General features: G+C 39.3%; 1 protein-coding gene across 4 annotated transcripts in view; it reads left to right on the forward strand.

The window, feature by feature from the left end:
- Positions 1-7,618: 7,618 nt before the first annotated feature.
- Positions 7,619-26,985, forward strand: part of tox (thymocyte selection-associated high mobility group box) — a 42,157-nt gene continuing 22,790 nt past the window's right edge. For 2 of the 4 annotated variants that reach the window (XM_075483739.1, XM_075483740.1), the window contains exons 1-3: positions 7,619-8,218; positions 21,106-21,177; positions 24,348-24,413. In XM_075483739.1, the coding sequence (XP_075339854.1) occupies positions 8,114-8,218; positions 21,106-21,177; positions 24,348-24,413 (243 nt within the window). In that variant the 5' untranslated portion in view covers positions 7,619-8,113. The remainder of the gene's footprint in view (positions 8,219-21,105; positions 21,178-24,347; positions 24,414-26,985) is intronic. The other 2 variants (XM_075483741.1, XM_075483742.1) reach the window with 1 other exon arrangement.

Raw genomic sequence — 26,985 nt, forward strand, 5'->3', positions numbered from 1 at the left:
ATTTTTTGGTTTGTATTGAGAAAAGCTTCCAATAATGCACAACAGATACACACGCTTGGCATGATGTGCTAACAGCTAGAAGTTTCAGGGCCAGAGAGACAAGGTTCAACATTAAACATTTGATCCCACCCACCATGACTTATTTTCTTTCTTTTTTATGTCAAACTTGGGCAAAGAAAAATGTACATTCCATTGATATGGTGTTGAATTAAGGAAAAAGTGAATAAAATTAATAGAGCTTGCCAAACATATTGCTTAGCCTACATTGCACTCATCTTCTATGGGCTCCAATCATTTCTACCAAATCCCACACACTTTTTTTTTCATGACTTTGATTGATGGCGTGTGCTGTAACAACAATACATTCACTAAAATACTGAGACCTTCTTCCTTCCAACAACAACCTGGTAGTTTTCCTTATTTACAGGTCAAACCAACCTGTAATTACATTAAGAACATGTAGCCTCCAGTGATTGTAAGAGTTACTCTAAGGGAGTAGAGCAGAGAGGAGAGTAATTATAAAAATAGTATCTATGAAGGGAATGGTCGTGTTTTCACTCTGGCCTTGATTGCTTTTTAACCCTAACCACGTGGTTTTGATTTTTCATTCTAGCATGGTTGCCTTTTTTTTTTTTTTAGTCCGTTCAAATTTCCCCCGCCACCTTTCCTTGATCTCATTATGTTTTAAATTATGATTGTACCCCTTGTGCAATCAGTTACATTCACATCTTTTTTGCCTCCTACCAGAGTGTGTACGAATAAGCAAAGATAATGGCCTATTGAGGTATGTTGAGCCTAACGCCAGAATTCCATGTCATGAAGGTGGATCTTGGCTAAATCACCGCGGTAGACACAACCTGTTCCAGAAAATTGTCATTTTCAGAGTCTCGGATTGATATTGGCTAAGAACAAGCGTCATCATTTCACTGATTCTTTTTCTCATCATACCGCAGATAGCATTTTAATTTTGTCAGGCAGATATTGAACTGAGGTTGATGTCTGACATTAAAGCCAATCTGAAAGCACTTGATTGATGTTGAATAAATGTTGGATTTTCCAACCAATCAATATTGATTCCACCATCATCATAAAAAGTCAGTCAGTATACAACACATTGAGAAGGCATCATGACTGTCAGATTTAACAATTGACAGTGAATTTATCAAGTGTTGACTTGATAGCATCTTTTCAAATTTTACTTTATTGAACAAGTTATCCTCCATGGATTTTTAACCTAAAAAAATCAACCCAGAGCAATATTTAATCAATGTCTTGTTGCCAGATCATGAGAAAAACTCAGGGAGCTGATGTTGAAACAAAGATCAGCAGCACTCCACGTGTTCTTTTGCTCCATTTCCATTGAAAAACAATCAATAACGTCTGCGCCTCTATTTATGCATGTCTACATCACTTTAACTAGCCAAAAATATGAGCTCAATCACACCCTGGGGATCTATTCCCTTCTCATTAAGACCTTCACTGTAAGCAAAAGCAATAAGATAGAATAATGTACATCTATATGCATGTTCTGAGAGAAAATATAGAGGCTTTAACTAAACAATTAAGGGATATGACTCATTATCATAAAATATTATTTAATGCGATGCATTTGTCATTCGCAGTCGGAGGAATTCGTCGTCTTTTTTGTCTGCCACCTTTTCCATTCTTTTTGGTCTTTCAGTGTGAATCAAGTGAAGAAACTCTGGCAAAATGCCTGCAACGTTTCCTGTCACTATTTGGGGTATGTTAGAGAGATGACTTGAAATGCTGAGAGAAAAATCCAGATATGCATGCAGCAAAAGTCCAGCTAGACACTAGACAATGACGACATGGTTCGAGTTTTAACATTAAGGCCACCGTGGGACCCCTAAATGTTGATTACTAAAATCAACATGCGCCCAAAAAAACATTAAAATCACTGCTGTGTTTAATTATTGTAGCAGCTGTGGCTCAGAGGGTAGAAAGTTGGATGTTGGAGCCTTCTGTTCACCTGCTGAAGTGTTTTCATTGCCTGATATCAGACAGAAATGTCAACCTGAGCAGAGTGATTCGAAGGGCTGGAAGCAGGCATTTTCACACATGAGAGCACAAAGATTCTCATGTGAGACACATTCTCACAACTGGAAATGCTCCAGAGCAGCACTTGGGTTAAACACACAGAAGGCAAGATGGAGATGCAAAAAGCATGCTGCTAATACTGCAGGGTTTTGATTACAGCATATTGAGTGTCTCTATAGATTTGTCCACAATGAAAACCATCAGTTTTACACGGATATTAATAGTGAATGTAATTTCAATGCGTCTGCAATATATGAAGCATACAAAACATACAGGCAAGCAGGTGGAGATATTTTCATGGAAAGACAATGTTCAACATTTAAACATTTACTTCCACTAACTATGGCTATATTTCATTTTTTTTTTTAAAGTCAAACTTTGAAGAAGGTACATTTCTTTGTTTTTGACTTTAATCCATCGGAAAAGTTTTTAAAAGTGAACTAAATTCACCAAAAACATTGCTTAGCTAACACTGCACTCATCCTCCAATTGGACTCCAATCATTTTCACCATTTTAAAAATTGGTCATTTCAACTGGAGGAGTTAATGTTAAAGCTGTAAAAGCTGTAACTGTTGGTCAAATTACAGACTGCAGAGTGGGCTTCATGTTAATTTAACAGCACCACGCCTGCATTATCTTTGCGAAGGCCACCACATCTGGGTACTGAATATCAATGACAATCTACAATATATGAATGCGAAACAAATAATTTCATTTTATTTATTTTATGCGTCTTGTATTCTTTAACAAAAAGCTTTTAAAATTATTTGGTCTGCACATAAAAAAAGCACACCAGCCAGAGCCAACTGAAATATCAGTGCGACACTTGGCACTGTCAGCCAGAATACAATCACAATCAAAGCATCCAAATACCCGATCCAGATTCTAAAGTAAGACCAAATAGTATCTAACTCAAATCACAGTGGCAGGAGTTAAACCTAAATATTCAACCTTGCCCTGCTCTACAGGCTGCAGTGCATGTGAGAATACACTTCATGGCCACAGTAGGGACAAGAGCCATAATTTTTTCTAGATATGGTTTATGTCACATAAACTACTTCTTAAGGAGTCAATCTGTTTCAAGCGTTTGTTTTTCTGATGAGTTTATCTTTGATTAGTTATTTGATGTTATGATAAAGATCACTGGCGTTATGCTTGACAGCTGCTCTGAATAAGGTAGTAGGATGGTTTCTTTCCCTCAACAATATCATTGTCTCCTTTAAACAACAAATGAGTTGCACAGTACAGTAAGAGTAATTTAGTCAGTAAGCAAATAATATTTAGATTATAATATCTAGCAAGCTAGGAGCCAAAGTGTGCATGGTTGTTTTGTCTCTTTTGTTTGCGTGTTGGCCCTGCGATGGACTAGCAAAAAGGGTGTACCCCGCCTTTTGCCCAGTGGCAGGTGGGATAGGCTTCAGCCCCCTCCCCATCCTGAATTGGATTAAGCGGGAATAGAAATGGATGGATGGATGGAAACTAGGAGCACGTCTACTCAATTTGAAATTTTCTTGACGTGCAGTTACTCTTTTATCTGTTGAGAAAATGACAAACACACAGCAGTCATACACAGCCTCAATACCTCGACTCCAGGAACTAGTCACTACTGCACTGACAAGGATTTCAAATTACACCACCAACTGAAATCCAAGATGGCTGCAACCTTTCCTTAATATTTTGACTCTGCTTTTGCTCAGTGGCAGGATATTATCACATGTTGTTCTTTTTAACACATTAGCTGTGGGCCATGGTTAGAAAAGACAATTAATCCACAATTATATAGGTAGTCAGACAGAGTACATCAAAATAAACTCTTCGTTTCACTTTGGCTTAATTGAACTCAGTAATTTATGTCGACCAGCTCACTGGTTTGCGTTCTGAGAACAGTCAGTTAGCTATATAAAATGATGCAAAGGGCAAAAAAATCTCTAAAGGTGGCATTTAGGATATAAGGTCCTTTAAACATGAACCCTTCTGAAATACTGAAACTTAGATAACCCAAACTGGTCTTAAATCAGAATTTTTTCACAGCATTACAAACAGTCTTATTCCTCTTGTATATTTTAATGTCCTGATAGATTTTTCTACCCCTACTATCTGTTAATAACTCCTTTTTGCTCATTCCCCCCCTCTTTTTATCATTTCTTTCATACTGGAAAACTGTAAAGCCTGAAGGGCTAGCTGTTTTCACTCCGGGGTGGATTGCTGTCCTATGAATCTATAATGTAATCCCCCTACATGAGGAGCCACACATCATTCAGATGCTACAGTACATTACGATCTCGACCTATAAGTTGCAGGGTTCATGCATGGGAATCTGAGAACTGTAGGGAGAGCGAGACTGAGTGCGTTTGTGCTTCACTTGTGGATGTGTTTTTTTGTGTTGACATGAGCTGGTGTTTGTATGTTTGCAACTGTGTTCAAATCACAGTCTGTATGTCTGTGTGTGTGTGTTTGCACACGCGTGTGCCTTTGCACCAGAGGGTGCATATATGGATAAGTGTTTTGAAAGTATATATGCGTTTGGTGCCTATAGTGTGTGAATGTGCAAGGAGTTTTATAGAGAGGAACTGTATGTGGGGGAGGAGAATGTGGAAGTGAATTATGCCTTTTTCTGAGGGGAGGGGTGCATATATGTATGTGTGTATGTGGGGGATGGGCGACTTAGACTGTATGTTCACTAAGTATATGTGGGCTTGTTTGTTGTGTTGTATGTATGTATGTGTGATAAAGCAGAAAATGCAGCTTATGGTACATTTTTGTGTGTGTAGAAACTCTGCTGTGCATTCTTATGTATTTTAATGGACGAAAAATGTTCCTTAAATGTGTGGTTGTGTGAGAGACTGGACCATATACATATACTTACACTTGTAGCCCACATGTGTGCCTGTATTACCATAAAGGGTATAATTATGTGTGTCTGTGCAGGTACTTTATGTGTGTGAGCTGTTTTTTTTTTTTCTTTCATACGCAAGTGTGGCCATCTGTCTGAGTGTACTGTATGAGTGTGAGTCTGAGAAATGGGCATGTGTGAGCGTGCATGTGTGCGTGGGTGGGTGGGAGAAGATCTCTTTGTTTATGTGCATCTGTGTATATGTATATATTTGTAGAAAAATTCCATTAAAGATCAGCCTGGCAGAAAAGAAATCAACATTTTGTCTGCATCAGTTTGTACTGAATGTCTTTCCTTCTTTCTCTCCGAAACACACAGTCTGTTTCACTGTTTCATTTATGCAGTAACCACTCTAAAGGCAGAACTATCTTGTTTCTATTCATTTTCATGCATTACGTTTGTTCTGAATTGCATAATTATTTATATGTTTGCAGAAGATGAATTAAGTTCTGTAAGATATTGCGACTGCAACACGGCACAATGAAGACTCCCTTTGTTAGGATTCCACCTGTAGTTCGCAACTACATGACAATGATTTAGCATCTTGCTTTCATGCAGTATTTGTAGTTTCATTCCTTTTCATTTTCAAAAATTCCGCAGGAGCTTGTTAGATTATAGTATGGCTGGAATGGCCACAAACAGTGTATATTCAATGTAAGAAACCATCATACAGCTCCGTCTGAACTGCTCACCGGATTCCTTTCCTCCCACACTTTTTCCGGTGTTGGATAGCAGGTGTCTGTATCCAATTATCTGTAACTTTATAATATCAGCAACCTGACATTCATGCCCACCTCTTTCCATTAATGGGCAGCTTTGTGGGGGTGAGGTTTGTACAGTGACGCTTGAAAGTTTTTGAACACTTCGATATTTCTGTTTGAATATGACCTTAAAATATCCGATTTTCAAAAGGGTCCTTAAAGTTCTGATTAGTTAGAAAAATAACGCAAAATAATAATTGCTCTACTGATGATATTGAAATATTTGATATCAGTAAGTGGGGCAAAAATGGTTTAATCTTTGTTTCCAGTGTGTGTTGTGGCTATTTGTAGCAGTGACTGCAGCAGTTTCTAGTAGCTGTTAATCAGTCCCACTCATCCGCTTTGATGAAATTTTGTCCATTCCTTTTAACAGAATAGATTAAAACCTGAGATGTTGCTGGGTTTCCCTCCGTCAACTGCTTGCTTCAGGTCCACGACATTTCTGTTGGATTAAGGTCAGGACTTTGACTTGGCCATTGCACAAGATTAATTTTATTTCTCTTTAACCATTCTTTGGTTGGCTGACTTTGGTGTGCTTAGGGTCATGCTCTTGCTGCTTGACCCACTTTCTCCTGAGATTCAGATCGCAGATAGACCTCCTGACATTTTCATTTAGACTTCTTTGGTACAATTCAGAATTCAAAGGTTCATCAGTCATGGCAAGCCTTCCCTGCTCCATTTGCAGCAAAACAGGCCCAGACCACGATACCACTAGCACACACAATCTTTCTGACTGTGGATTGGTGGAATTGAAACTCTTAAGAGATCATTTTGTAACATTTTCCAGCCTGATGAGAAAATCTTTTCTGAGGTCCTTGACAATCTCCTTCGTTTGTGCCTTGATGCACTTCCACAAACACATGTTGTGAAGTTCAGAGTTTTAAAAGATCCTTGCTCTTTACTTAAAACAGGGCACTTGTTCATATCTGTTTGTCAACCCATGAACTGAACTGATTAGTTCTCCAATCTCACCTAGTTCCCCAGTCTCTGAGCTGAAACTTTGGTTCCAAATTACTATGAAAAATATGGCTTGTGCAATATCTGTGGAAAAATCCAAAATGGAAAATAGAAATTGTTCTTTCATGATCTGTATTTTTTTGTGTCCATTGCCATTAATTAGCTTTTACAAACTATTACGAGGCTTGTACTGTAAAAACTGCACAAAATGTTACGAAATCAATAAATAAAATATCTATAGGAGTTTGAATAAAAACGGACTCATCAACTGTTTTCACGTTTGTGACTGCCCAGTTTCTGCTTTAAAAAAAAAAAAAGTATTTGCTTTGCAGTATCTATTATGATGCCTTGGAAAGACTTTATATAAGAAAATAATTAAGTAATCATGTAAGTCCCACAGACTGTAATCATGGAACAATGAATATACATAGAATATACAATAGGCAAACACCCAAAGCAAAATATTGTTTTGAAATGACTTAAGCTAAAGCATGATGTATTGAACACAAAACAACACATTTTCCATCTCTTTTTCCACATTTTTGGTAAACCCTGGGAGCGCATTCATCTTGGCTGCAGAAAGACCAGCCTGGACCTGCTATACTCTTCCTCCTCTAGATGGAGTACGTGCTGCCGTTCAACACCGACTTTCTCTTTGCCAAAGTAGACCTAGCAACATATTGCGGTGCCAGCAAAATAAAGTCACTCTATGTAGTGGATTCTCAAAGAATGATTTTCCCTACAAAACTGAAATATCCGGTTTTAGTGAGTGTGTTCATCTGGGTTTTTGAGTAGTCATGCTTGCTTCGTCCCCTCCATCCTCTTGTTTTTGTTCGGACCGAACAAGGGCTTTTAATTTGTGAGAAATAAAACTTCCGGTTCATTGCGGCTAACTCACACTAGCTTGTGTCAGGAGCTCTTTGTATGAGTGGTCCGCGAGACAGTAGAGCACCGGGCACACGCGCGGCAACAACAGCAGCAGCAGGAAAACGTGAAGCACAGAGTCCCAAGCGGGGACAGACAGGGTTCAGCGACGTACCCGGTCCGAAACACACATCGCAACTGGATACGTACTGACAAAAGGAGGGAAAACTGCGTTTTTTAAAAAAGGGCTCAATTTCCTTCCAACGTTTTTTTTTAACGACATAAGTGCGTATACCGGGAACTTTGCTCCCCAGAGCAGCAGTTACAGGAGCATGAAAGCCGGCGTGTAGAGAAAAGCATCAATCCTAAACTTCAGACTTTAGCTAGATATAGGTTCATTTTACTGATGAACCGAGCCAACCATTTTTAAACAAACCTTTTCTTTGGACGTTGTTTCTATGCGTCGTCAATAAGAGACTAAAAACCTTTTAACTTTGCGAGTTTGTTTTAGTGGCTCCCAAATTACAGAGGAGAAAGTCGAAAAGAAAGAAAGACGGAGACGTGGATGTATTTTCAGCCATGGATGTAACAGTTTACCCACCTCCTCCGCAGCATTTGGCTGCATCAGACCACACCAGGCTGGGGCAGCTCTCCTACCCTGACCCGGCCTTTGGGACCAACAAGGTAAGGAGGGAGAGTCGGAAAAAGTATTTTTCGTAAGGTGTTTCTGTTTGACATTACTAGGGGATAAAAGCCATTTTGTACCGTCTTGTTCTGACTATCTTTGCTTCTCCCCGCTCTGTGTATTCTTGTTTCTTGCCCTGCTAATGAAGTCGTAATTAATCGTCTTATTTGACTCCAGTTAATTAACGCAGCCATTGAAGGTAACTACATTTTAATGCTGCTCAGTTCTTCCTCTCACCGTCTGATATGTAATTTTACTCTGGCCTTTTTTCGTCAATAATGTAATGACACCTATAATTAAAACTTCTCCACTGGTAATTATTGTTAATTGCGTTTAAACGCGCTCCTCGTTTTTTTAGTCCAATCAGAAGAGATGCGGTCATGAGAATGTGATACATAACCAGCAGAAATGAGACGACCATGCCCCACAATCTTTTTCTTTGCTTCGAATAAATTATCTTCACCAGAATTCACAGCAGGGCCTCTCATTTCTGCCTCTGTTATGCTCAAGTTGATTAGTGTCTTGGAGGATCAGTTGTCTTCCTCCCACCACAGCAAAGGCCAAAGGTCAGGGTCAGATCCACAACAGAAACCTGGACTTGGTAGGGATCCTGTGTCTGGCTCAAATCGACTGCTGGAACGGGAAAACTGAATCCTAGGTTCACTAATTGTCTTCAACATACCTGTCTCACTATGCTGAAGGATGCTCCACAGAATGTCTGTGAACCTGAAGACACACAGACCGCCTTCATTTGACAGTGACAATTTTTTTTACAATTTAATTGTGTCCAACTAATGTGTGCAGCCAACACAATTAACAACAGATTATGGACCTCTTTTCGGTCTTGGTGCGGTACCATAGGACATTTTTGTTTGATGGTTCTATAGATTTGAAAGCAGATGCATAAAGAGAACATGTACAGAAGTTGCAAACTGCAAACAACCATTTTGTTTTCCTGCTGTGTGGACTCTTCTTTCTCTCTCTTCATTTTTTTTAAAATTCTGTTTCTTTCAGCTTCATTGATGTGACATGTTTACACAGTTTTAGTGTTTCCAAAGTAATCAAAGTAAAACAATCAGAACATTCACACTTACACCGCCGAAGCAGGGGAGTAAACTGAGATTTGAAGGAAATGGATGAAAAAGTAAGAGACCAAGCGTTTTATATGTGTGTTCTACTCAGTACCGTAAATTAAGACACAACTCTTGTGTGTTAACACTGACATTACATAGCTGAGCTCTTTTTTTTACTGGCTGTTTTTACACCCTTATCTGTTTCATGTGTCATGGACTAAGTGAGCCTGGTAAAATCCAAATATGATTTTTTTATCTTTGATTGGGTGGCACACAACTTAGTGACCGAACTGATTATCGTGAGGCCAGTTATCTCATCCTTCCCTAGGTGCTCCCCGTTCCACTAATGGGCCAGTTTTCCTTCACTTCGGCCTCGACTAAACTGTGGATAACACCTTTGGTTCGCAAACAGCCGCTGACGTTTCCTCTGTAAACTGACTTTCGCTGCATACATGTTTCATGTTAAATATAAGGTACTGGATATGTAGCACATTTTAAGTACTTTACGGGATGGACAGTTCTGTTTTTCAACATGTTTAGCTATATTCACTTTGGGGATTCATATCTCTAAATGTTTTTCCTGACTTGATTGCTACCCACATTAATGATCAATAGTTTGATTATCATAACAATTTGGTTTATTTTGTCAGAAGAATGTGTAATTATTAGTCTTCAATGCTAGCAGTGTTACTTTGTCCTGTCTGACACACAGCTGCCAGACTCCCGTAGTTTTCAAAGTTACTTGTTTAGCATTACCAACAGCCTCAAAGATCCAGCTAAACCCATAAAGCACTGGACAGCAACTCAGAGGAAATTATAAAATTTTACGCTGTAGTTTTAATCAACAAAGAGTCCAACTGGACTCTTCCAAATTGTTTTCATAAACATTACAACTCTGTGATGCTCACAGTGAAGTATTACTAGCAATTAATTATATTGGATAACAATGAATTATCAACATCCCTCCTCAGTATAGCCCCGAGGTCTTTTAGAAAAAAACCTGAACAGCTAAAAACTTTATGTACCTTGCACAAGGCAGTGTAGAAATAGAATAGATGTGCAGCAGCTGGAAAAGGTGAAAAACTTAAATACTAAGAAAAAGCATTTTGTGTTATTCCAGAGATGCAGTTTGCAATGTTAGTTTTTCTTCAACTAAGTGCAAAAAAGCAAACGCCTTGCAATTATTACCCATTAAAGTGTTTTAGATGTGACATTCAGCAACTTTGGCTCTCAAAGATGTTGACTTAAGACTCTTTCACTCACACGTTCCGCCACATTGGCGAAAAAGACGTCCGTGTTAACCTGCCGCTGTTCCTCCCGGTAATTCACAAATGCCCGACAGAGGCGGATCAGTCCCACATCACTGTGTCCTTATACACATCCAACGTCGCTGAAACAGCTGAGTGATGGCAGCACTGTTAGAGTGGCGAGTTCTGCGATGCTGGCTTGATGCGCGTAAGCACATGTGAGGTGGGATCGTTTCGACTCTGTTACCAACTGCCTGCCAGGACGTACAGTCTTTGCTGTAGGACTTGACTCACCATTGCAGTAGGGGGTGGTAGTATGTATGTTATGCATAAGAAGAAGAAGGGAAAAAAAACCACAAACAGCAGTGTGAGCTTTGTGTTTTCTGTAACGTCGTACTAAACCCGTCTCTCTTGTGGAAGTGTTGCCATATTTGAAGAACCGAGGATGATGAAAGAGAAGAGATTGTATGTGACATGTTGAGTTAGCCGTCTCCTATCTGCCGTCACAGCCACCTCCCTTTTCGCGCTCTTGTTGGCTACGCTGACCAGCCAATCAAAGTGAGCGTTCTCACCAACAGACCCAACGCAACAGGTTGATTTTGCATCGACAGAGTTCTACAGTACAGATTTCCATACGTGCCCGACGGCCGATTCTTGACTTGGTGTATAAAAATTCTCTAAACACGTCCTAAAGGCGACATCCTGATGTTTCCGTGTACAAACTATCTCTTAGGAATTTAAAAGTAAGAACTGATTCACCACAAGCTTTTTAGCTGATTGTAATGTAATGTAATGAGTGTGAAGTCTCACATATCGATAAGACTTAAAAAGGATATCAAATACATGTCTTTAGTAGTTGTTTTTCTGTTTAGTTTTCTTTTCCCATAACTATCTTTATTGACCAAACTCTCCATACAGAATACCAGGGTGCCTGTTTTTAGGCTCAGAATCACGTTATTTGTGGAAAGGCACAGTAATGTGTTGTTACTAGTGAGCGTACTTGTTTCAGAAAGCGGGAGGGAGAGATAGAGGGTAGATGTTGGGGATGTGGAGAGAGCAAATTGTGTGGTTGGGGGTAGGGACTGGAGAGAGATAGAGGGTTGTTGGGGGTAGGGATGTCGTAGATGAGAGAGCGAAAGAGTGACAGAGAGAGTGTGTGCTGTGGGGGTGGGGCCACCAAGGTTTGTACTATATTTCTGTCTGCGTGTCTTTTGATTCACGGCTCTGTCGACCTGATAGACGAGATCATATTACCGCAAAAGGGGAACAGAGAAGAAGGGAGAGAGAATGTGGAGGGGAGGAGGGAAAAAAAGGAGAGAGGCAGGAAGTGGAAGAAGAAAGCAGGAAGCGGAGAAAAAAACAACAGTTGAGGAACAAAAAAAGGGAGTAGGAATTAGAGAGTGAGGCAGAAGAAGTGTGTCCTACAGATGTGTAATGTAAAGCGGTAATAACAGTGGTGGTCGAGAATTTCCACCTCAATAAAACTGGAAAAAAATCTGCAGAAATACCACTGAGGAGGCTGGATTTCACCGTATATTATACCTATCGTTGGGATTAATGATGACCAGTCTAACCCTTAATTAATTATTTTGGGTACATATATTTGGCTGGCTTTTTTTTTTAATTCAATGTGGTGACTGTATTCAGCGGGTTTAACCCTCAAACCCAGAGCAGCAGTGCCTTGTTAGAGATCCAGAATTAACCTCAGTTCACCCTTCTTTCACATACTCATTAAACATAATGTATTGCACTGCATATACTTCACATTTCGCTGCATGTGAGGGAGAATGTAAGGAGGGGAGATGATACTCTTTCTTTCTGTGTAAAACACAGATCACATAGCGTATGGATTCAGACTTGTTCACCTGACAACATGTTTAGGTTTCCTTGCAGAAACTCTAGTTTTTGTGATGTGATCCACAAAAAGTATTTGTTTTGATATTTGATTGTTCAAACAAAATTGGAACGTTAAAAAAAGAAAAGAAAATATGCCTTTAAAATCTGAACATCTCCCACTTTTCCTTTTAGGTATCAACTGTGGCTGCAGGATAGTATAATGGGTGTTTTTTTGGTTTTCTGTTGCTTACGAGTTATAAGTTGATCTGCAGATTAAAGGATAATGAAATTGATCTGTATTTGTAGCCTACAGTAGTGTATAACATTAATGGAGCTGGTGGGAGATAGGTGTCAGGAAATGATTAATGTGTTTTAATGGATTTTTGTTAATCTTAAAGAGTTTTTTTAATCTGGAAAATGTCAAACGGGAAATGACTCTCATTTTTGTCCAGACTGCCCTTTCTCTCAAGATATGTTCTCTCTCTCCGGTCAGATGGTTTTGTTAACTTCATCATAAAAGCAACTGAACAGTATGGCTATGATTAACAGTAAGACCGAAAGAGATGGGATAACAATCAAGTTGAGGAGGTGGTTGTGCTTGGGTATCTCAAACCTCGACAGGTCTCACATACACTTGTGCTCTTTTGTGTGAGTATACATCGCAGTTAATGTTGTTTCGGGTTACAACAATTTTGAGTGACACAGTCTGGAATTTATTGAATGCCACACACTCCCTCCACGGTCTTATAGTCTTATACCTGTTATGTAGAATTTATGTTGCATGTATTTTTAATTGACATCAGCTCGGTGGTACTGGCAGATGGCAGTGCACATGAACGTGTGCTGGAGAGCAGTTTTCTTACTGTGTGGCTTTAAATTTCGTTAGATTTTGAAAATGGTGTTTTTTGTCGAAAAAAGCCATTTTAACACGAAAAGTGTCTGAGTGGTTGTGGCCAGCAGCCAGCTTAGTGTCCCTGTTTCTGGGACTTGTGCATAGTTTAGCCATGCTAAAGCTGCTAAGCTTTGATTGGATATCATGCCCCGTTTTTCTACAAATATGAATAAGGGCAGCGCATTTGATCCAGAACTGTACATTTGTGACATCACTTAAGCCTATTCGAAATGATGTGCATTACATGTTCTGGTGCAAGCATGTAAAGTTATAGTTCTTTTCAATTTGAGGCCCCATGCAAGACAGGAAGACAGAAATGAAAGAGGGACAGGGAGAAAGAGAGAGACAGAGGGCCTAATGTAAACATAATGATTATGAAAGCTGTGTGAGGTATTTCTAAAGCAAATATAGAAGACGAGAGAACGCTGTGGAAAGAACACGGCAAAGAAAGGGACTGGAGGATTTAGATTGAATGAAAACAGTGCAAAGTTGTCAGAAGACGGGGTGAGGTTTGAAAAATGTGGAAAGCTCAGAAGGAACAGAGGCAAGAGATAGTAAGTGAGAGAAGTATTTATCAAGATATGTGCTGTATAGATTGAATTGTTCCAGCTCTATCTTTCACACAGTCATCTGCCAAAGACAGTGGGTGTTTTCAAATCATGCAAATGATAGAATCAGTCTTAGTGGCATCATCGTTGTAGTTTTTGCTTACTGAACATAGTAAGTGAACACGGAGCGACACAAGTTTGGTCCCTACTAATTTCCTAAGAGATCCTGGTGATGTTTGGAAAGTTTTGCGGGAAGGCGGTTGGTGCTGCAAGGCTTAGCAACATTAAAGAGGGAAATGTTGCAATTTATGCAAATTAACTCAGGTTTCGCATACAAGCTGTGTAGTCATTTCCCAAATAGACTTGCTAGGAAATGTAAGGCAGTGGTGGCACTGTGGGATCAGTAGGCTTCTTTCAGGATAAGATTGGACGGCCATTAAGTAGTTTAACAGTTAGAAAACCACAGCTGTAAATAATGAATTGAATCACGGTTGAATTCCATTAAGCTGCTTCAGTTTCAGGGCCCTGCTGTTGTTATTGGTGGTTCACTGTCACTATGTCATGGATTAAGCAACACTTTAGAGGAACTGATATACTGTGATAGAAGATATCTGCTGTGATAGAAACATTTTAAGGTTTCTGAGTTTCCTTTGTGCTCCAGGCTGAAGTGCTGCTTGACAATAAATGTTTGGAGAAAATCTTTCCGGCGTTGTGTTTGCTCACGAGCAAGGGTCTTCTCTTTTGTAAATGAATCATGAAAAGTGAAAAGTGATTTGGACTTAAGGTCTTTTCAAACACGCCTCTGTTGTGCATCAGTGTCATGCGTGAAAGTACCGAGAAATGCTGAAAAATGTTGTGTATTCCCCCTATAAGTGTACAAACTTGTTGAAAATTCACAGATTGAACAATGTTCAAAACTTTTCAGTGACTCACAGCAGGACAGTTCTCACTTCTAATGATTCTACCATTTATAGGAGTTACTCAAAACACTTATCAGAGATTCAGTTTTTAAACTTTTGCCCACAGAGCTATCATCATACTCATGTGACCCAAGCTTAAAAAAAAACAAACATATCAGAATGTTTATGTAATAATGTGCACCCAGGGGCAGTTTATCAGAAATGTCTCTGCTTACCAATTCAATCTTTAAGTTGGTCCATTTGCATCAAACCCATAGCTTACACTGGGGCAGCTTGGAATGGGATTGACAGCCCAAAGTAACCTGACCAAAACAGGAGGACTCCCTTTAACTCAACCAGACATGATATGTGTTAGTCGCCTAGGAGAACAGAACATTATCATCATCACACCCTTTTTTTCCTTAAGCTTAGTGTATACCTGCAGGGTACATACTGTGTTTTCATGTAATGTTAAATCTTCTCCGCATGAGCTGGCAGACTGAACTTACTGTATATTGTGAGGGCTGGCATGTAGCCAAGGCATAAACAGGATAATCCTCTCCACTATGAAAAATAATGCACTCTTCACAGAACCTGAAAGGAAGTATTACCATTTTTAAGGAACAATCATTGTCAGTCAGGATTACAAAAATGAATTAATATGGATTTGTCAGTGAATTTAAAATGCCTTGCATCAGGCCGCAATATGTGTGAGTGTTGTGGTATTTGGTGTTTCTATAGTGGCGCAGAGTGAAAACCTCACCAGATCTAATAACACAAAGACATTTGGCTCCAATGCATCTTGCAATGTATCAGCAGTGTTTCGATATTTCAGTCCAAGCTATTCAAATAGATGCTCAGTACATTTACAGTTATCTTACCCCTATGGCCCTCTTCCAGCAGTTTTTTGCACGTACAGTAGTTTTGCTGTTGGGTCTTCCAGTTTTCTAACCATTTAAAGTGCCGTCATTTTATCTAATTATCTATCAGAACACAAGCAGTCAATCTGTCAGTCCGTCTGTTCAAGTTGGCGTTCTTTCTTATAAGGGAACATCTCACCAGACTCCTCTCTGCTTTCCCCCACCCTTCAAGCTGGCTGGTGATTGGGTGACTATCGGTACTGTTGCTCGTGTGTTGGTTTGTGTGAAAGCGCTTCAGTTGGTAAAATTGCAAGGACAGAGCGATGAGGGACTCCTTGTTGGTGGAGGGACGCCAAATGGAACAGATGGGCGGAGACAGTGCGCTGCCAGAAGAGACTAATTATCGGGATTTCGGCTCCAAAACAAACATATTGCAATCAAATCACATACTGCAATCATTGCTGCATTGTTCTGTGTGTGTGTGTGTGTGTGTGTGTGTGTACTGTATTAGTGACAAGGACTTGGATCAATTAACTTGTGGTGGACGAGATTGGATCAGCTCCCGTGGCATTATTCAGTAATTGTTGGAGCCCATTTTTCTGTTGCAACTGGCTTTTGTTCACGATCGTGCAATCATAGCTGTTGTAGAGAAGTGCTAATTGCTGTGGATAGATTGGAATAAAGTTGTAACACTTTAGATTTGTAAAGTTGTTTCTGTTTTGACCCTGCTTCTCTCTGCCCCTACTCACTATTTGTTACTTAAAGGGACTTTTCTACTTCTCTGTTGGTTTATCTGCTGCTTCTGTGTTGTGCAGACAATGGAAAATGTGAGATCTTGAACTGAACTCCTCTCATATGCTACTTCCTTATCTGAAACCTTTTACTGCCATTCACGAATTGCTTCCAGTTGGATTTAAGAAACGTTCCTGACTCTACAAATTTGTCATAAATTGCAGATTTTCGCACTGTAAAGCTTCAAACACTATCAGGAACCAGTGCAAGGAAACAACAGATGTCGCTGAATCAGTAGACCCCAAATATGTTCAGGTCAAGATTATGACTCCTAAAATGTACACACACAAACTGTTACCTGATGTATGTCATGTCAACAATGTCGTAGACAGTAACATCACAGTCACACACGTTTATTGGTTGCGGAAGTTTTTCATTGTGAGTTAAGGTAACACAAAACTTTTGTTCCGATGTTTTGTTTCTTCTCCAAAATACTCAATCTAACAGTGAATATTCCACCTACGTTCAACAAATCTCCACTGAGATGACTCCAAATAAATTTCTAATGTTGTTCTGAACTGTTTGATCTGCAACAACCAAACGCAAAACGCATATGGTCTCAAAGTAAACGACTCCACTTCTATCAGAGTGTTGTGCACCACAGAGTCCTGAGGGTAAACATGCTAGTATTGGGAGTGGGAAAAAGTTTTTTTCTTTTTGTTTTTGTCAGTTGATTTGGTTAATTGTGGTTTAGTTTAAGAGGCTAAACAAAAAAGAAAGATTTTCTTTTTTATAACTTCGTTAACAAGTGGTTGAATGCGTCAAAGACTGTTTTGCTTCCTGGATTTCTCTTAGATGAGTCCAGTGCAGAAAAAAATTCAATTGAAATTTTTTTTTAAATGTTTTCTTTGGAACAATAATGTTGAAATATGTACCACTAAGTCAATATGTAGACTTACAAAATGATCAGGCAGCTGTTTTAAATAAAATTTCACCTCATGCATACAGAGAGGAGTGTTTACACACACATACAATCTAGATTTTCAGTCAGGGTGAAACATTTAGCCAATAAACCTTTGTTTATATTGTTGTCAGGGTGACAGAGATAAGACAGATAAACAGTTGCTGAGCTGAACTATCACAGCTGCGAGAATCTCACTTTTCTACACTCACATAAACAAAGCATAAGTCGTTCTTTGTCTCTCCGTCTGCATCTGACTGCGCGGACTTTAAAGTGCTTGGAGCTAAAATTCATTCAATCCAGTCCAACCAAACAGTTGCACCACCCAAAACCTTTTACAGTGCTAAAAGTTGGTTACAATGTGTTTTTGACAGATTTGTGGAGGTGCAACTTTCCCAACACTGATGTAAGCTTTATCTGAACAGGAAGTCAAACACAACACTGTAGTCATTCGGACTGCGTGACATTCTATTACTGTACACGTTTTTGTGTTTTAACCATCCATGAAACACCTGCATGTACAATGTCTTCGTTATAAGTCTGTGATCGTCGTGTAAAGCCTGATTTATACCTCTTTTAACTGCCCTTGCGCTTGCGTCTTGTGCTTGCGTTAATGGCTCGAGACGTTTAGGCTTCATTTTGCTTTGTAGGTGGTTGCGTGTGCTGCGTGGCGATTCACCGCCAGGACAGTAGGTGGAGCAGCGGGTTTTTTCAATGACGACCTTAGAGAACTATGATGAAAGGAAATTCACTGCCAGGACAGGCGGTGAAGGCCTGCCAGGACAGGAAATTCACGCTTCTTCTTCATCGCTTTCTACCTTGGCGTTTGAAAACAGCGGTCTTTTATTAGGGGATGAAACCGGAAGATGAACACGCCGCCGGATGTGATGTAGATAGTGGCTTGCGCTTGCGTCTTGCGTCTTGCGTCTTGCGTGAAGTTTAGAAAATTAAGGTGACACACGCAAGCACGCAAGGGGGGGCTTGCAACCGCGCAAGGGCTTGCGTTGCGTCTTGCGTTGCGTCTTGCGTTGCGTCTTGCGTTGCGTCTTGCGTTGCGTCTTGCGTCACCGACCATAAATTGAGCTTAAGGCTTTAAAATGCCTTTTCTTTTTAATCAGACATTTTTCACCTGTGTTGCATTGTATTTAATTCAATAATAATAATAATCCCCAAAAATAATTTTTGCAGCATAAAGAAACCAAACAGCTGCTCGTCATTTGTCATTTAAAAGAAAAAAAAAGTAATTACGAGAACTTTATTACCTTACTTTGCATTTCAGATTTCACCACTCGATATAAAATGATTAAATCTACAGATTGAATAATCAGTTCACGAACCTTTTGTAAAATGCATTTTTAAAAGCATCTATGAATCTCTTCAATTCAGTTCAAAAGGTAACCAGATGACAGTCCAGTCTCTGGAAAATGGAGTGAAAATCACACTCCTCCCATTTTCATCCTCTGAACTCACTCTGCATCACTCTCTCTCAACATTACCTCACCCTTTACCTCTTTCTCCATCCCTCATTCGCCGCACATTCAGTTTCTCAGCCTCTACCTCTTTTTTTCTCACTCCTCTCCTTTTTTCCTTCATACGCTGTATTCCTCTCTTTTCCTTTGTCCTTGTCTGTCATCCTAATAGTCTATCTCCCCCTCTTTCTCCCCCTTCCTCCGACCCTGACCCACTTAGCTGGCTGCTTGTTATTCAAACCTTTGCTTTACCCACACAAATACAGACATGCACACACAGAAATGGAGAGGGAGCAGCAGAGATGAGAGAGACAGAGAAGCATAGGCATGAGGAGGGGAGAGAGAAAGTCATTGCAATATTTTTTAGTTCTTACTGAAAGGTTTAAGATACACACTCACGGCTTTTGTGACACCAAACAAACATTCAATGTAAAAAATGTGTGATATCTCTGTTACCAGTAAATAACAACAAGCAAAGCAATACATATTCATAGAAAAGCTCAGCCTGTAGCAGGCTTTTTTTTTTAGCTTAGCTGCAGTTATGAGCTGTATATTTCCTAACAGTTTATTCAAAGTAAAATAAATGAACCACAGTCGTCCTAAAAAACGAACACAAGGTCCCATCTGGCTTGTGTGACTTTAAAGAAACGTAGATGATCAAACATATGTGATAGAAAATAGGGCAGTAGGGTTTTTAATGGCAGAGCATTCATTTTGAAGGGGCTGTGCTGCACAAATGTCACCCAAAGATAATAACAGGGCATTAAACAGGTGTGCGTTGCACGTCTGTTGCACCAATTTGTCCAATTTGTTAGAGAAATGTCAGTGGCTGGCCTGCTAATTGCTCTCCTACTGGACTGTTATCTCATACAATGTTTATCCAGAATGAAATAGCACTTTGCATGATGATAATTCCTTGTGTTTAAAGGGCGGCAGCTGTGCGAGTTTAGTACCGCAGTTCGACATTAAAGGTAGGGTAGGAGATCCTGGATTTTGAGTCCAGCGAAGCTGCATTTTGAAAATACACCGGTAAAAAGTCCCAACCCTTTTCTTCACTTTCTTCCCGAAGGCACGCCTCTAGAGTACATGAACGCGCACGAGCACTAAGGTGCACGAGCGCTGTTCTGACAGCAAGCATCGATCGTTGCCGTATTTAGTATTTAGTATTTAGTTTATGCTAACTATACGTTTAATAATGCTAGGTGCTAGCCAAGCTGGCTCTAGTTTAGCTTCCTGCCAAGCTTCTGGACGTGTAATTCGTTCACGGAGCAGGGTACGCGCACGGGGGGGGAGGAGGGGGAGGGAGGAGCAGATTGCAGTTTGATAGACGGCATCAGTATCCAATCATTGTGAACGGTCCGTTCACAATGATTGGATACTGTTTTTCCTAGATTGTACGTTCTAGAGGCCACTAAAACTTTTCATATTTGTGTCAAAACTTTTAATTAATTGGTTGCAATGGGGGTGTGAAGAGTATTTCAAGCAATATGTAAAAAAATGTTCCAGAAAAAGATCCCCTACCCCGCCTTTAATTCTGAATAATAAAAAAAACAGATGTAAAAATGGATGGAATTTGTTTTGGTTAAAAAAGTTGAGGTGGAACTTTAAGGATAAAAATCTGTAGAGTATAGTGGAGTGTTAACATGTAGCTGAATATGTTTTGTACCTGTTTTAATCCTGGTGACGGGTGGCGGTTCAGTGACCTATGGTCCTCCCATCTTACAGTGAAAATGAAAAGAGCTTTTGGATGCTGATGGGAAATCTCTGTCGAGATCTTTTTTTCACCCGTTCGCTACTTGAAGTGTTTCCTATGTGGCGAACCAGTGATAACTAAGCTCATTATTAACAGGAAAGAGTGCTACATATCTGTCAAATTGAGTAACTTTTAAGACAGTTTTGGTTGAAAGTGCATCATTTCCGATCCCTGACAGACACAGCGATGCACCTCTGTCTGCCTTTCCTCTGAGTTAATGAAGAGCGTAATAGGTTCCACTCTGACTCTCACACTGAGCGCCTCCTGAAAAGAAATCATCACCATTTCTCTCCACTGGCTTTTTTTCTGTGCCCTCATTCTTTCTCATCTCCTCTCCTCTCACGGTACTTATTGTAGGTTGAGAGCTATATTTGTCCTTTGGATAGCGGGAGCACATTAGCCACTTAGTTTACCCACCACAGAATGATTCTAATTGCACCCTGATCAAATAAACTGCATGTATGTTTTCTATGTGATGTTTGACATTTGTAGGATTTACAGTCATTAGTCATCAGTATCCAGTGATTAGCTCCGCTGTTTTTGTTGTTCCATGCAAATAAATGTGGAAAGTGTGTTGATAATAGTTGTAATTTCTCCTCTGTCTTTCAAACTGAAGTGTTTTCAGAACAAGCCTCCCCACCACCACCATCAGAGCTTCGAGCATCCTCGTCACTATCACCAGACTCAGGTTAGGCTTATCTCAAAAAAGCGCAGATATTTTAGACTGACTTTCAAATAGTTTGAGTCAATGCTTATTTTTTGAGGGATGAACACATGTATATTACTCTCACATTTAGGTAATGAGCTGTCATTAGCCTGAGTAATGTTATTTGCTCTTCATCTGCCTCTTATCTGACCTGCTCTGCTTTTCCTTTTGGCATTTTCCTTCTGCTAAATCCACAAACAAGATTTCTCTCACTCTGTGATATAATTGATTTACTGACATTATGTGGTGAGTTCAAAGTTTTTCCCTAACTCACTAGTGTGTGAAATGACTTCGATATACAGCATCTGTGCAATAATATGTTATAAAACTTATCTTAAGTTTCTGAAGAGATAAGATTAGGCCTGTATCAGTATATGCAGTCATATGGCGTATAGGGGAAACGCTGGCATCAGGCTGAAGTTAAACTATAGATCAAAGCAGGTTGAGCTGGTTCAGGGATGGGTTGGGGCAACTGGTTGTGCTGGTGTGAAGGAAGTTACAAAGCACATAGTTTTATGAGCTACCAACTTAAATGGAAACTCATCCACAAGCAGCCTTTGTGAAGCTCTGGCAACGTTTCCTGCTGAGTGTGGTTTGCACTGCACACTGCGAAGAGAAATATGTAAATACCAAGCAGGATATCGTTATAAACATTTTAAAGTGCTGTCATTAGGGCTTTACTGTGTGTGAATTATTGCTCAAGCCAAATATTATGATACTGTTCAACATAATAGCCCTCAGATATCAGCCGCAGTCTATTGGGAGAGATTATTATTCTTTTATTATAGTAGAATCATGTGTAAATAAGATTAATTGTGATTAGGTGATCTTATCTAGCATGTCACAGCATCATATTGCTACAGTAGCCTAGAAGGAACAAACCTCAGACCAAAGCGGGCGTTGTAATGCTTTCTGCAGCCACCTTGGAAAAGAAGAGTGAGATCTGTGGTTACAGTTTGCAATTGACACCTTTAGATGTCAGTCAACCTTTTGTTTATTGAGTATCAGAGAACAGGGACAGCTTTGCTGTCCAAATCCCCCAAAATTTGACTTTTATGGAATTATTAACAGTGAAACTTCATTAATTGTTGAATATTTAATATTCATACTCTAAAATAAAAATAAATCTAAAAAAGGATGTTTTGGTGCTTTGTGTTAGTTAGTTGATTATTTAAACTGAACAATTGCTAATTTATGAAACATGTCAGCTGTCAGCAAGTAGTATGATGAATACGGTTCAATTTTATTTGAAATTTAAAAGCTGAAACAGCACATATACAGTATGTTTGTGCAAAAAGGTTTCCTCTGTAAAAGAGTCCATTGTGCCACAAGATGCTAAAAGACAGCCTACTGTCCATCACTCTGTATTTTGGCTTTCTGTTGACTCTGTAAACCTACACCTCATTTGCATAATACCCAACAGCTGGCAAATGGATCGGGCAGCTACACCTGTCTGTCCACCTGTGTGTGTACGTGTGTGTGTGTGTGTGTGTGTGTGTGTGTGTGTGTGCGCTAGTGTACACAAGACAGTGCTTTAGTTCCACCCACCTGTTCAAATGTTCCTCTTGTGTTTGTCAACTGAGACGATGATTATGTTCTTGGGATACCATGAATTATTTGAATATGGCTTGTAGATGCAAATATGCTCGTTTTTTTTCCCCCTTCCTTGCGTGAGATGAAGTGTTTGATGACTAATAGTAACTAAATGCCGTACTGGTGTTTAGATTGAAGCACATCTTCTCACATTCAGTACCATTTAAGCTTGTGACTAATAACAACTATACATGATTCACTTTTTCTAATGACAGTTCACATTTATCAGATAATGAAACTAAGTATTTGCTGATTACAGCTTAAAGATGGGACCATATACTGACTTGTCTTATCCTTTTGAATACTATTGGTTCTTTGACCTTTTCCGTTACAGTTTAAGCTTTTTTTGTCCATCTTTAGGAAAAAGTACTTTATGTTTTTGTCAGCTTTGTCTAAACCGTGGGCAAATGTGCTGTACATATTGATGAGGGCTGCATGATATTAGGAGAACATGCGATATGTGACACCTTTGTTAAATATTGCAGACTTGCAATATATAAATAAATACTTCAGTGTATGGTAAAGGATGAGTGCACTCACTTCTGTAGCTGTACACGCTGGTTAGTTATGCACCAAACATGGCAAAACTTCCTCTAAGTTGAACGAAGTCCTCATTAATACGCCAGTGTTAGCCTACCATTTGACATAATTTATCATAGGTCCAAGCAGTCTTTTGTGATATTTATATAGTACTTGCTGATATGGGGAAGATGGTAAATTCACAGTATACTGTAAAGCCCAAACAGTGACACACACCAAACTGAACGGGACTTGCTATCAGCAGCAAAGTTTCTGGCGTTTCTGGCTCTCATAATGAGATGGCAACTCGAGTTTAATTTCATCTATTGTTGCAACTAAAGCATCGCCATTTATTTTTAAGTCTCTGCTAACCCGCAAGAGTTAAAAGTACTTTGAAGTGATATTGTGGTTTATTCTCAAAGATTATATTCAAGACAATGGAAATATAATGATGCATTTGTACGTCAAAAAAATTATAGTAAACTAAAGTGTGCTTCTTGGCCTTAATATGATGCAACAGTAGGGAAAAAAAGTGGCGAGAACATGGATACTCCTCACAGAGCCAGGAACCCTCTTGCTGTTAGGCGACGGTGCTAACCACTACACCACCGTGCAGCCCTGCTCTCATACAAACAACTTATATTTTCTGTTATGTGGTAACAGCAAGTTATGTAACTATCGACTACTTGCAACATAACAATCAAAGCTGTAAGCACACGTGGTAGGTGTAGGTGTAATATGTGAAAAATGTTTGTCATTGATCACCTAACTGGATCTACAACTGAGTAAGGGAGCATCGTTTGGTGATTAATATATAAATACCATAACCTATAGACAGTTATTATAAAATATAAGCTCATCCAAGCCTCTGCGTGACTATAAGGACTTTCAATTTCAAAGGAAGAGAGCAGATTGAGTATGGGTTGGCTGCTTTCCACTTATCTGCTACCTCCATCTCCAGTCATGACTGGCTGTTCTGTGTTTGCTATGTTTGATTTTAGTTTGTTGACATTGTTGCTCTTGCTTTTTGTTCTTTCCAGCTGGATGGGGACACCATGTTCCTGGGTATGCCAGAAGCAGGCCTTGACTTCGCCTCGACCAATCAGGTTAGTGTTTATAATTTAGTGTGTGCGAGACCAAGAAAGTGTTTCCCCTGCAAAGCTGTCTCTCTGATATTTTGTAGTTTCAAATTGTGTTGAGCTATTATAACTTGTAAGAGTGATTTAACAGTCACTTATGTGCATAAAGCTAAAAATAAAGTTGACAATGCACAGCTTCGGCGAGTAACATCTTTTAATTATCTTTTCTCCTGAAATTTAAAATCCACAACAAACGTTTGTTACAAGACTGAAGATTGTAGGTTATTTTGTGGTGATGTCACAGCACACATTACTTTGTAACAAGTGGCAACTCATCTTTATATAGTCTTGGTGTGAAACAAACTAAATACATGGCAGATGTACACAAAATTCACTGTGACTGATTTACTAAAAATAAAATAAAAATTCCGCTTAATACCACCTGATAAAGTTTTAATGAGCCAAAGCACATTAAGTGTGTACGCTGTAGTTTAGTTTGTTCAAAAGTAATGAAAGAAGGAATGGGAATTTTCCAGAATTGGTTAGGATTTAAGGTTTTTATAGGTGGGGAGCTGGAAAAGATGAATCAATGAAACGAGAGAAACAAACCATGTTTTTCACCCATCAGTAGACACGATGAATATGATTTGCTAAGGCTATAAAAAACTATCTGATAGTGCTATCATGAATATTAGAGGCTTCAATGTGTTCGGCAGTCAGGAGTGCTGTTTATTAAATCTGCTTGTATTTTGGAAATTTCTCATCAAGAGCCCCTCAGACAACAGCTGAGGAGCTGAAGTGTGTACTTTAATGCATCAGTTGAGCGGAGGAAAGGCTTATGCTCAGATTAGAGTAGCGATATTATTTTACATCATATTGTTGTTGTCGCCTTCTTTAAAATCATTTGATCATGCTCCATTGTCTTTGAGCTCACCTTTCGCTATTTTAGTCTTATTTCCAGTTACATGGAAAAGAAACGTCCCTCTTATCCCGTTGGAACGTGCAAATCAATATCCCCATCTTCACTCAGATGCATCTAAGGCATTACAATGTGTTTCTATCTCTGAGAGAGTTGCTGCAGTACACTGTGCGATTATTGAGCAATACAATGTGTGTATTGACACGAAAATGATTAGACTTCAGATTTGAAAAGGTCCTTGAGAAGATAATTTGACTTTTAATCAGTTCAGTCCAATGCTCTCTTGGCTTTTTTTTTTTAAAAAAAAAGCTTTTGTTTGTGAAGCAGTTTTAACAAAGTGACTTTAAGAATTTGGCAAATGAAATGCTAATTGAGTATTATTGATCATCAAAACTAAGATAGATGGAAATTTGCATTAAAAGCACAGTTCTGATTACATAAAGTTAGATCTATAGTAAGAAGTAGATTATGGTGTACACACAGCTGCCTGTTATGTCACTTCTGTGCTTAGCTGTTATTAGATTACTTGGCTCTGAACAGCTCTGAAGCTGCGCTATGCAGCAGACACGGATTTCATCGGGCTCTGGATCTAACTGCATTCAGAATGCAGTTTCTTGGGGGCAGACATTAGAGCACAAGATGTGTGTTTGTTAGCACAGAATTACCTCACCACCAAGGAAAGCCCACATTAATAAGAAGCACTACTACATTATTCATAAAGTACCATATCGAGAATATTGTGTGGCATAGAACTGAATGATTTGATGTTTTATTCATAGTGTTGTTCTGTAAGAGGATAGGGAGTGGTGAGTGGAATAAGAATTTATAGCTTTATTATTGAAGTACCATTTCTCCCATAAAGTCAGAGGCTGTTGTGATGAATGGGATCAATTTCAGTCCAGTCTGACCCTCATCCATGTCATTTTCTGAGTTGTTAATGGATTAGAAGTAACGGTGTTACATCTATTAGGGTGTAGACACAAGGAGAGGGCAACCGCTACTTTGAAAGAGAGAAAAACTCAGTGGAACCATATCTGTGTCGATTTACAGTTTCCAAGCCAGTACACTTGGTTTCACACATTCAGCCACATAAGGCGGGATGTTTCTATATACGTTCAGCTTTGGACTGCTCTGTCTGCTCCTTCATTGAAAGACAATGCAACACTCCAGTAAAGACATTGAAATACTGTTAAATACGTTTTTCCTATGGGAACAAAGATTTTGTCTCTTTAAAGCCAATGATTGACAAATCAGAAATGCTTTCTACACTTTAGTGTTGTATTGTTAACCTTTACTGTAAGATAACAGTTTACAATGTTATCAGTCTTAATCAGGGCTGAACTCAAAGGGTTTTATGTTTGCAACATGGAAAACATGGATTGTTTTTTGGCAGATGATTATTACAATGTTTTGTTTTTTCTTTGTTCGAGAGAATGTCCTCAACAACATGAAACAGGAAACACGTTGTTGGCCCCTTTGTGGATTAAAACTCAAGACAGCTTTCATTTGAACTGAATGTTAATGTTAGTGTGGTAACATGCTGGTGGTTTAGCAGGTAAAATGTTCACCATCTTAGTTGAACTGGTTGTCATGGTAACATTTGCTACTTTGACCTTTAAACTCAGCCAGTCCAGCTATCGTCCCTCTCACCCGCTGCAGCGAACGTCACACTTCAGTTCA

The sequence above is a fragment of the Odontesthes bonariensis genome, chromosome 14 (genome assembly GCF_027942865.1).
Source record: "Odontesthes bonariensis isolate fOdoBon6 chromosome 14, fOdoBon6.hap1, whole genome shotgun sequence".
Taxonomy (NCBI): Eukaryota; Metazoa; Chordata; class Actinopteri; order Atheriniformes; family Atherinopsidae; genus Odontesthes; species Odontesthes bonariensis.